Genomic DNA, 11,694 nt, shown 5'->3' with positions numbered 1-11,694 from the left:
TGATGGGACTCGTAGTACGAGCGCCTGTCGTCGCGTCGGGAGGCTTGGGCTGCGTCGCCTCGGAAACAGGCGTCTGCGGGGTGAGAGGCTCCGGGAAGTCTGGGAAGTGTAGTCCACTCGGTGTAGCCGTGGACTTGTGGTGGACGCCGAGGTTCCGGGAAGGGGCTGAGCTGAACGGGCTTTCCAAGGAGGTAGGTGTGTGGCCTCCGGAGCTGACGGGGGGTTTGGGGCCTTCAGTCGCTCCCGGGCCTCCCGGGGGTTTCCGTTGTCCCCGGAGCGGCGGGGGCCGGGGTGGGGGGGCCTCTTGTCCTCGGAAACTCGCCCTGGCCCCACGACTGCCGCCCGGCTCGGAAAGAGACTTGTTCCTGCTGTCGGGAAGCCTGCGGGATCGATCCGAGTTAGTGGATTGGGGCCGCTTGAAGTAAAATGAAGACGTGGCGGAGGCCCCGTGGCTGGACGGGGGTGCTAGTCCTCAGCCCGGTCTTCCTCAGATTCAGAGATGACGGCTAGGAAGGCCGTGGATAAACCGGACGCCCGGACAGCCCTGCTTCCCGCGGCGGGCGGAGCGTCCGAGACGACGCCAAACAAGGGTTCCCCCAAATGGGGGCGGGGGAGCCTCAAAGCTCTGATCTCCCCGGATGTGGAGGCCACGCTGACCTCTGGCTACCCAGTGTGTGTCTGAGTAGAACTGTGCTTAAATAGATCTATCTCTATAGAGATAGGTATAGATAATATTTAACCGTTTTATTGGCATATAATTCGCATATCCTACAATCTGCTAGTTCACCTCAAGAAGACTTGTACAATCATCCCCACAATCAGATTTAAAACATCTTCATTCTTGTACGCATCGTTATCAGCTCCCCATTTTCCCCAAGCTCCCCTGCCACACCCGTAAGGAACTATGAATCCGTTTACGATGTCTCTGGATTGACCTCACTGGCCCTCTTTACAAGAGTAGAAGGCCTCATCTCCCTCCTGCCCAACGGCTGGTGTTTCCAGGGCTCTCTAAGAGGCACGAAGGCCCATGGAAGGCTCCAGCCCCAGAGGAAGACTTTCTGTCAGTTCCTCGTCTCCTTTCAACATCTGTGGGTCACTTGGAGATATCCATGTGTCTGTCTGTGTGTCTGCTAAATACTACCCAACACATGCAGTTCTTTCTTAAATGGTAAGGATAAACTAATATTAATATAAAGATAAAAATACAAATAATGAGTAAGAAAGAAAAGACCACCATTGATTTTTTTTAAAACCAGGGAAGACATTTTTGTCATGGAACAAGCAAGAAATACTTGAAGCTAGAAAAAAATTTAGGTTGAGTCTAGAGCAGTGGTTCTCGACCTGTGGGTCTCGACCCCTTTGGGGGTTCAAATGACCCTTTCACAAGGGTCACCTAAGACCATCGGAAAACACATAAATGTTTCATAATATATAAATACATGTTGTTTTGTGATTAATCATTATGCTTTATGTTTATGTTCAGTTTGTAACAATGAAAATATATCCTGCCTATCAGATATTTACCTCTCAGATTATGATTCATAACAGTAGCAAAATTACAGTTATGAAGTAGCAACGAAAATAATTTTGTGGTTAGGGGTCACCACAACATGAGGAACTGTATGAAAGGGTCGCCACTTAGGAAGGTTGAGACCCACTGGTCTAGAGGGAGGTCACCTGATCAAGTATCAAGTTTACAATGCTGTTAGGGTAAAGTTGTTTGAGACGCTTGCCTGTAGCTAGAGGGAGCTGCCAGAGGCTTAATCTGACTAGACACTCTGCAGATGGGTTTTGGGCTCCCACTGCTCTCCATGGCCTTTTACAAATTTGGGGTTCACAATTTAAGCTCTGATACTTTTCCCTTCGTCATATTTGGATTTTGTTGTTGTCATCTTTGGGTCACACAAGCTGGTGTGCTTCTTCCGTGTGGACTTAGTTGACTCCTCATTCAGATGGCTGCTTGTTTGAATACAAGCTTTTAAGACCCTAGACACTATTCTGATTGATAGCCGGGCACCATCTGCTTTCTTCACCACACTTGCTGTAGCACCCTTATCTTCAGTGATCGTTTCATGAAGGTGAATATCGAGCAGGGCCATGTTACCAGAACTTACTGTTTCTGGATTGGGGCTGGACTACATTGGGACTCAGAATCCATCTGTTTGTCCCTGGGATAGGCATGACTCAGGTTTACTTTGGTGGTCATATTATGACAAAAAACCCCATAAGACTAACTATACCAACAACAGCAACAAATCAACCAGCAAACAAACAAAAAACGAAAGCAAACAGAAAGCAGGAAAACAAAAACCCATGGAAACAAAAAAAAAACAAACAACTATTGTCAGTCACCCGTCCAGTGTATCAGGCGAGTGCATTGATAACACCAACCCTTTTCCCAGAGGCACAGCATCCAGACACTGGGTCTGAGCTAGTACCGGACCCCCAGAGCCACCCCAGGAGTTGTTGCCCTGCGCGGTGCCAGCTCGCTGCTGACCCCAAGTGTGGGGATTTGTGCCAGGGAGAACCTTCTGGATCAGTTCTTCCAAGTGCAGATCCCTGCCTAACAGATCAAAACCTGTCATATCAATACAGGGAAGACATCAAAGTACTAAATACATGGTGATTCTGGGTCCCTTTCCACTGGACACCCATCAAGCCAGGGGTTGCCCGCAAGGACCAGTGGCCGCCACTTCCACAGCCCCACACACGGCGGTCCCACACCATCACCATTGTTGCTACGTTTGAACCATGGTTGCCGCCACTATGTCATTCCCATTTGCCAACTACCAAGCATGATGTCCTTCATGATGTAGCCCACACCGTCCTCGCTTCTAAGGAGCTGTACTTCTTCCAAGACAGGTTTCTTAAATCTAATTTCCTGTGCTGAGTGTTTACAGTTTGCAGAGACGTTGAGAAAACGGTGCCCTTCCTTCCTCCTGCCTCACGCTTCCTTTGGCGCTTTGATTTCTTTTGCTGTGTTTACATCCAGTCTGGCTGAAGAATATCCCTGGTTTAGTAGAATGCAATTTGAAAGGTAATGGGCCAGTGCTTTGTGTTGGTAATATCAGCTCCAAGCTGCACAGGCAGAGAAAACGTGTACTGAAGGTTTGCATCAGTCTGAGTTCGTAGCTACAAATAAAAGGTTGTATCTGCACTTTGAAAGGGTTTTGATGAGTCCCTGTCCCTTTCTGCTCAGCCTGTGGCATTTGTACGATGATTATAGGAGGCTGACATTATAAAACAAGTCAAACAGCTTGCTTCAACTTCTTTCTCTGAAAAACGGGGACACTTGCCCGCTTCACGGGATTTCTGTGAAGATTAAGATTTCCAGAAGGATGGGAGGGGGAAATCGAAGCGCAGACCTCAAGAGTTCATCTCACGTTCTCTGCTTGGGCTTCTCATTTTATCCAGCAAACAGTTACTGAATACTTGACACAGATTCAAGGAACCCTGGTAGCACAGTGGGTTGCTAACCTCAAGGTCAGCCTTTCAAGCACACTGGTTACTCCACAGGAGAGAAACGAGGCTCTGCTCCCATAAAGATTTAGTCTTAGAACTCTAGGGAGCAGTTCTGAGCTACCCTGTAGGGTGGATGCGAGTCTGCCGTAGGGTTTCTTGTTTGCTACAGGTCGTCTGCTGGATGCTATGGAGTCTGTCAACAGATGTGGAACTCAGTTGTGGGCTCTTTGTTTGTTTACACAGTATAACCTTGAGTGTTTAGATGGTGGGTGCTCTCTTGATCTCCCCTGCACTGTATCCTCTGTCGGAAATGGCTTTCCTCAAAGCCCCTCTCTGCCCTCCAGAACTGACCTCATCTCTTCTAGGGAGCCTTCTCAATGCCTGGGCTCACCCTGCCTCCACCCCAGACTGGATTGTGTGCCTATGAGAAGAAGCCTTGCGTTCCCTGAGCCCCATCAGAATGCTGGCTGTTCTGCACCCTAATTTCCTCTTCTCTTGTCTTTTCCCCACAGGCGGTGCCTTTCAGTTCTATAGCAGGAGCTCACAGTGTTTGCTGAATAAATGACTTAGCCATTTAGACCCTGAGGAAAAACAAACACCTCTGTGAACTGGTGAGTTCCACAGAGTTGTCACAAGATTTAGCAAAATTTAGCTTTTGGGATTGACCAGGAATCTGACAGTTTTCCTGCCCAGTGGATTACATTGAATGGCCTTTCACTCCCACTAAGGACACTAAATTAAGATGTGCTATTTTAATGCTGTTTTCTCATCTAGAATATTTCTTTGAATGTGACTGGAGCAGGGAATTGATATAATGGTTCCTCTAATGATTTCTTTCTTTTTTTTTTTTTTAGCAATATCTGTCTTAATTTTTTTTTCCTTTTTTAAAAATCGTTTTATTAGGGGCTCATACAACTCCTATCACAATCCATACATACATCAATTGTGTAAAGCACATTTGTACATTCATTTCCCTTATCATTTTCAAAACATTTGCTCTCCACCCAAGCCCTTGGCATCAGGTCCTCATTTTTTCCCCTCCCTCCCCACTCCCCTCTCCCTCATGAACCCTTGATAATTTATAAATTATTATTTTGTCATATCTTGCCCTATCCGATGTCTCCCTTCACCCACTTTTCTGTTGTCCGTCCCCCAGGGAGGAGGTCATATGTAGATCCTTGTAGTCAGTTTCCCCTTTCCAACCCACCCTCCTACCCTCCCTGTATCACCACTCACACCACTGGTCCTGAGGGGAATCAGGTGCCCTGGATTCCCTGTGTTTCCAGTTCCTATCTGTACCAGTGTACATCCTCTGATCTAGCCAGACTTTCAAGGTACAATTGGGATCATGAAAGTGGGGGCGGGAGGGAGGAAGCATTTAGGAACTAGAGGAAAGTTGTATTTTTCATTGTTGCTACATCACATCTGACTGGCTCATCTCCTCCCTCAGTAAGGGGATGTCCAGTGGTGTACAAATTGGCTTTGGGTCTCCTCTCCATACTCTCCCCTCATTCACTATGGAAGTATAAGGCAGTCAAGAGGCACTAGAGACCAAATCAGTCGAATTAGAGCAAAAAGGTTTTATTGGGGAGAAAAACCCAGCCTGGGCACAGTCCCACGGTCCATAGTGTCTGGGCTGGAGGAGTCGCACTGCAGGCTACAGGAGTGATGCTTATATATGGACCGATATGTCTGGTTTTCTGGAATGTAAGGTGTCTTCCTGGTTCTGGGCGTATTCGTGCAGGGTACAGAGTGGTGGGCAAGAACAAAGCAGGCACTGAGCCAAAGGGGCCCTGCCGGTGCCAGATGCAGAGTAGTGGGCTGAGAACAAAGTGGGCACTGAGCCAAATGGGCCATGCTGGGTGCAGAGTGGAGGGTCCAGAGCAAAGCAGGCACTGAGCCAAACGGGCCGTGCACAAAACGGGCCATGAGTAAAAGAAGGAAAAAAACTTGCAAAGCTGCAGACAGGTGACACAGCCAGCTCTGGTCAGCTCCGCAGGTGTGTGTGGGAGATCCAAGGCCACTTGATGCTAGTTGTTTCAGCCAGCTCTGGTCAGCTCCGCAGGTGTGTGTGGGAGATCCAAGGCCACTTGCTGCTAGTTGTTTCAGCCAGTTATGGTCAGCTCCGCACGGGTGGGGGAGATCCAAGGCCACTTGCTGCTAGAAGCTGGCCTGGCATTGATGCGACCATACAGGAAGATTTTTTGTTCTGATGATGTCTTATACCTGATCCCTTCGACACCTCGTGATCACACAGGCTGGTGTGCTTCTTCCATGTGGGCTTTGTTGCTTCTGAGCTAGATGGCCGCTTGTTTACCTTCAAGCCTTTAAGACCACAGACACTCTCTTTTGATAGCTGGACACCATCAGCTTTCTTCGCCACATTTGCTTATGCACCCGCTTTGTCTTCAGTGGTTGTGTCTGGAAGGTGAGCATCATACTAATGGTCTCTCTCTTTAAAAAAAAACACATTTTATTAGGGGCTCATACAACTCTTATCACAATCCATATATACATCAGTTGTGTAAAGCACATCTGTACATTCTTTTCCCTCATCATTTTCAAAGCATTTGCTCTCCACCCAAGGCCCTGGCATCAGGTCCTCTTTTTTCCCCCCCCTCTCCCCACTTCCCTCTCCCTCATGAGTCCTTGATAATTTATAAATTACTATTTTGTCATATCTTGCCCTGTCTGACGTCTCCCTTCACCCCCTTTTCTGTTGTCCATCTCCCAGGGAGGAGGTCACATGTAGATCCTTGTAGTTGGTTTCCTCTTTCCAACCCACTCACCCTCTACCCTCCCAGTATCGCCACTCACACCTCTGGTCCTGAAGGTATCATCCGCCCTGGATTCCCTGTGCCTCCAGCTCCTATCTGCACCAGTGTACATCCTCTGCTCTATCCAGACTTGCAAGGTAGAATTCGGATCATGATAGTTGGGGGGGAAGAAACATTTAGGAACTGGAGGAAAGCTGTATTCTTCATCGGTGCTACATCACACCCTGACTGACTCATCTCCTCCTCTAGACCCCTCTGCAAGGGGATCTCCAGTGGCTGACAAATGGGCTTTGAGTCTCCACTCTGCACTTCCCCCCTCATTCACTATGGTAAGATTTTTTTTTCTGATGATGATGCCTTATACCTGATCCCTTCGACACCTCGTGATTGCACAGGCTGGTGTGCTTCTTCCATGTGCGCTTTGTTGCTTCTGAGCTAGATGGCCGCTTGTTTACCTTCAAGCCTTTAAGACCCAGGACGCTATCTCTTTTGATAGCCGGGCACCATCAGCTTTCTTCGCCACATTTGCTTATGCACCCATTTGTCCTCGGCGATCGTTTCATGGAGGCGTGTACCCAATGATATGATTTTTTGTTCTTTGATGGCTGATAACTGATCCCTTCGGAACCTTGTGATCACACAGGCTGATGTGTTCTTCCATGTGGGCTTTGTTGCTTCTGAGCTAGATGGCCACTTATAGGTAGCTTGTTCTTGTAAGTTCTGCTTCTGTAACAGTCTTATGGACGTAGCGTCCACACACCACGCAACCCCATGGTTGGACTCCATTCAAACAAGTGGTGCAGTCGTGACCACAGTCCCCTTTAGAGCACTTTCTTCATGCTTGTGCTCAGTATTGTTGGCTCCCTACTCCCCCAAGAACGCCCCCTGCCACGGTCCTCGGAAGCTGTTCGTCTAGTTACTCTCTCTGTCCTGGGTTTCATGTAAAGGACATTGCTGTTTCAGGTTCCTGAAGCGAGAGTTTCTGGGATTCGAGTTGTGGGTCTCCATCATGTAGCACAGCTGTAATAAGCATCTGCTGAGAGTCTTAGAAGCTTCTGTGTGAAACCAAACGAGTTTAATGAATTCATTAACCCAGACTCATCCACTTTGGCCTCCATGTTTGTAGGCAAGATTCATGCGCTCGTGTTTTCCTTTCTGTTGTTTGTAACAGTTCGCAGGTCCAGCCCTTGGCGCTCGCTGATTTCGTGATGCTGCGACGAAAGCCAACCCGACTGGAGCTGAAGCTTGATGACATCGAGGAGTTTGAGAGCATGAGGAAGGACCTGGAGGTACGAGTGCCGCCTGTAGACCCTCAGGGACAGCTAACACAGTAACTCTCCCTCGGAACGCCTCCGGCGCCCGTACAAGCAGCCTATTTGAAACCGCATTTGCTTGTTCTGCAGGCTTCTTAAACGTAGCATCTTCATTTCCTGTGGCCGCCGTAACAAATTACCACAGACTCGGTAGCTTAAAACAGCAGGAATTTATTCTCTCACAGTTCTAGAAGTAAGATGACTGACATCCACTTGACTCGGGCAGACTCAAGCTCTGCCGGAAGGGCCAGGCTCCCTCAGGAAGCTCTAGGACAGGAGATGTTCCTTGGCGTACTCAGCATGTGGTGGCTGCCGTCACCCTGGACTTAGGGCCTCAGCACTCCCATCTCTGCTTCTAGGGTGACACTGCCTCCTCTTCTGTCTCTGGTATCTCCCTCTGTCTCCTTAAAGGTTACACAGGATTGTATATAGTGCCACCCAGATAGTCCAGGATAATCTCCGTTGCAAGATGCTTAGTCACATCTGCCAAGACAGATAGTCCAGGATAATCTCCTTGTTGCAAGATGCTTAGTCACATCTGCTAAGACCTTTTTTCTCATATAAGCTCCCAAGGATTAGGACTTTAGCTGTTTGGGGGCCGTTTCTCAGTCCCTGCTTATCACGTCTAAAAACAAACTCCTGATTCTCCGTCACACCAGTTTCTCCCTCAGAGTTCCCTATCTCCATAGACAGGGCCACCATCTATTTAGAAACCTGGGAGTCCCTTGTAAGCCCACTCTTTCCCTCACCCCTTTGATTCTGCCTGCAAAATATGTTTAAGATCCACTCGGACTGTTTTACCTCCACATCCAAAACCCAGGTCGGGTAGCCTATCTCTCCTTGTATAATTTCAGTCTCTTAAATTGTCTTCTGCTTCTATTTTTTCTCTTCGACCCATCATAGTTATCTTTAAAGTCTTTTAGATGGTGGCATTCCCCGTGCTTCAAACCAGTCGGTGGGTTCCTGCACTTCAAATAAAATCTAAATTCCTTCTCCGAGTCTGTAAGACTTTGCATATTCTGCTAGCCCCTCCCTCTTTCACTTCCAGTCCTGCTTCTGCCTTGCTCTCTGTTCCCCAGGCACACTGACTTCCTTTCATCTCTAGCACACGCGGGCTCTGTCACTTGGTGGCTTTTGTACAGACTGTTTCCTCATGCCTTCCTGTAAATGCCATCTTGGGTCGAGAGCCTCTGTGGACCCTTTCCCAGTTAGTGTGCCCTTCTTAACCCATCCTGCCTCCATCCCACTGCAGAAAACCCCACAAACCAGACTCACTGCCACGAGTCAGTTCTAACCATAGCAGCTCTAGTCGGCTCCCACAAAGCACCTTATTCTTTCAGTTCATCGCTACTATGCTTTTCAGTGACCTATCTGGTTATTGTAAGATCATTTATAGGTAACACTTAGATTGCAGGGACCCTCTGTCTTTTCCTCCACTAGCCTCCTTGCATCTAGCATAGGAGCTCAGTATACATGTCGAGGCGTGGCTAACCGTGACAGTGTTAGATGCCTGTTCATGGGCTTAGACTCCTAAGTGGTCTTTTAGCGTGACATCGGAGGCCTTTTGGGAAGTGGCCCCGCTCCTCTCCCACTGGCAGCCTCTGTGACGCGCGTCTGTTTTCCCTTTGAGCGTGAGTTAGGTGACGGTGGGCAGAGCAGATCTGGCGTCCGTCGAACCGTTCACGCGCATTTGGTTTCCTCCTGGACTGCCATCCCCACAGTGTAACGAGCGTGTGTTCCCCCTTCCTGCCCGTGTGTCTCCTTTCCTAGCCTTTCTGAACTTTGTCCTTGGGGAAATGCTGCCCTTTGGATCACAAATGGTTAATTAGTCTGCGGTGTGTGTGTGAACTCCTATTTGTTTTTGAAACTCAACTGCTTCCAGAAGTCTTCCATGCCCCCTGGCCCCTAGCTGGACTAGGTTTGGCCTCATCAACACGCATCCCCACCCCAACCCCGACACACACACATGCACGCACACGCACGCATGCATGCAGGACACATAGGTCCTCTCAGCACTGGTTGTAGCGGCCTGTGTCTTGTTTCCCCCAGTGGAACGAGCTCCTGGAAGGCAAGAACTCGTGTGTCCGCCTCTGTATCGGTTGTGCACAGGAGTGGCTCAGGACAAGACTGCTGTCACTTGCTGCCCTTGGGGACCTTTCCTATCATTTGGCAGAGGACACTAGCTTACATGCATCCACAGACACATGGCTTTACTTTACATTGTATGTGCTTCTTATTAAGATACCCTGTCTCTCTCCTCCCCTGACTCACCCCAGCAGACTCAAGTCATGTATCTTTGTTGTTGTTTTCCCCTTTCTCTTTAAGGATGAATTTTGTATGTTTGGTTTGAACGTCAGTTGTAAGGAGCCTCATAAAATGCTAGTATATTGAACTTTGACTCTGCAGCGCCAGCTCACCATCGAGTCAATCTTTCACGAAATCCAATTATCCAGTGGGTTTGACCTGTTACAGAGGAACTTCAGAGGAAAAGACAGGCTTGCCTGGGACTAAAATGAAACCAGATAAAAACTGGTATTTTATGAGTGAAACTCATCTGAATATACTACTACAACTCTCTCTAAGGTGCCTGGGCAGTGTAGTGGTTACAGGTTGGGCTGATAACCACTAGGTCAACAGTTTGAAACCACAAGCAACTCTGAGGGAGAAGGAGCTTTCTACTCTCATAAAGAGCGACAGTCTCAGAAACCCGCAGAGACAGTTAGTCCTCCCCTGTCCTAGAGGTTCACTCTGAGTTGGAAGCGACTTGATGGCATTGAGTTTTTTATCTATCACGACTCCAGATACTAACAGTCAGCAGTTAACAAGGCAAGCCTTTTAAATGGTTTCGACCCAGTTGGATGTTGTACAATGATAGTGAAGTCAAGTGTCCTAAACCGGCAACGTTGTGGGTAGAGGAAAACGTGGAGCTCATTGAAGTAAAAATGCCTAAAGACACCACTGAAGGAAGGGTTAGTGCAGCAATGGGCGTGTGTTACTCTGGGAACTTTAGAGAAACAAATTCACAGAAATTCATGTATAAAAGAGAGCTTTCCATAAATGGAAGTTCACAAAGTTGTTTGGGTAGAAATTTTGCAAAATTATTTATTGTTAGTGTAGTTACCCTCCAATTTAGGAAGGTCATGCTGCTTATCCCACCGGAATCCTTTGATGTTGGCCTTGGAGCACTCACAGCTCAGCACTGTGTGGGAAAGAAGAGCAGTAATCCAGTGCTTCCGGTGACTTGTCGGCCACTCTAGACACAACAACCACTCACTCATATAGGGAATGCTGTCTTATCGTTAGCCTATCGTCGTCACTGGCAGGGAATGGTAGGTATGATATGGGAGAAAGTTCCATTTCTAAATGACCACACAAAGAGCTAAACAATCGTTACTATAACTGTAGTGCCCTGTGTGACTGGGCATCAGGGAGGGTAGGGCTTGTCTGCTTGCTTGAATTTGACTCCTTGAACCAAGTACTTCGAAGTTCTTGCTCTGTAGATTCTAAGCCTTTCTTAACCTATGCCTAGTAGGTCGGTGCTAATTCAAAAAATCCCGCCTTCATCCTCATCTGTTTATACTTTCAGACCCGGAAGAAACAAAAGGAAGACATTGAAGTTGTGGGAGGCAGTGATGGAGAAGGGGCCATTGGGCTCAACGTTGACTCCAAAAGCCGAGAACAAATGATCAATGACCGAATTGGTTATAAACCTCAGCCAAAGCCCAACAGTCGTTCATCTCAGTTTGGGAATTTTGAATTTTAGAAGTAGGCATGAAGTTTGCATGCCAAAGCCCTGGAACGGAGTAAAATGATGGCAGGGGTATAAACAGGATTTAGAGAATTGAGTACTTGGTCTACAAAATGCTTGCTGCTCACGGTGAGGAATGCTTCGGATGGAGTGAGTTTAACTATGCTTAACTTTCACTTGAAGCCCAAATTCAAACTCTGGTTTGTCTGGAAAGTTGACTCCCTAAATTATAATCTGTCCGATTTTTTTATAATAAATGTATTTTTTTAATTGAGATATCCTTCATGAGTATAATGGTACAGATTTAAAGAGGCAGTTGCCCCAAGTCAGATCATCCAGCATCTTTAGATCACTTTTGAGCTACTTCCCTTTAACCCATTTGGTCAGTCGATGT

The 11,694-nt window shown here is 47.6% G+C and overlaps 1 protein-coding gene across 3 annotated transcripts; it reads left to right on the top strand.

Moving 5' to 3' along the window:
* Window positions 1-37: 37 nt before the first annotated feature.
* CDC26 (cell division cycle 26) lies at window positions 38-11,574 on the top strand. Of its 3 annotated transcripts, XM_075560352.1 has the most exons (5): window positions 38-191; window positions 3,975-4,073; window positions 6,489-6,568; window positions 7,411-7,528; window positions 11,139-11,574. In XM_075560352.1, exons 4-5 carry the CDS (start codon window positions 7,448-7,450, stop codon window positions 11,313-11,315), a joined length of 258 nt encoding a protein of 85 aa, XP_075416467.1. In that variant the 5' UTR covers window positions 38-191; window positions 3,975-4,073; window positions 6,489-6,568; window positions 7,411-7,447; the 3' UTR covers window positions 11,316-11,574. The 3 variants fall into 3 exon arrangements, with proteins under 3 accessions (XP_075416467.1, XP_075416466.1, XP_075416468.1); XM_075560351.1 differs by lacking the exon at window positions 6,489-6,568 and having other exon boundaries at window positions 39-191; XM_075560353.1 differs by lacking the exons at window positions 3,975-4,073; window positions 6,489-6,568 and having other exon boundaries at window positions 41-191.
* The last annotated feature ends 120 nt before the right edge of the window (window positions 11,575-11,694 follow it).

Source organism: Tenrec ecaudatus, chromosome 10, assembly GCF_050624435.1.
Source record: "Tenrec ecaudatus isolate mTenEca1 chromosome 10, mTenEca1.hap1, whole genome shotgun sequence".
Lineage (NCBI taxonomy): Eukaryota > Metazoa > Chordata > Mammalia > Afrosoricida > Tenrecidae > Tenrec > Tenrec ecaudatus.
The sequence above is the reverse complement of the archived record's forward strand: the minus strand, read 5'-3'. Positions and strand labels throughout refer to the sequence as shown.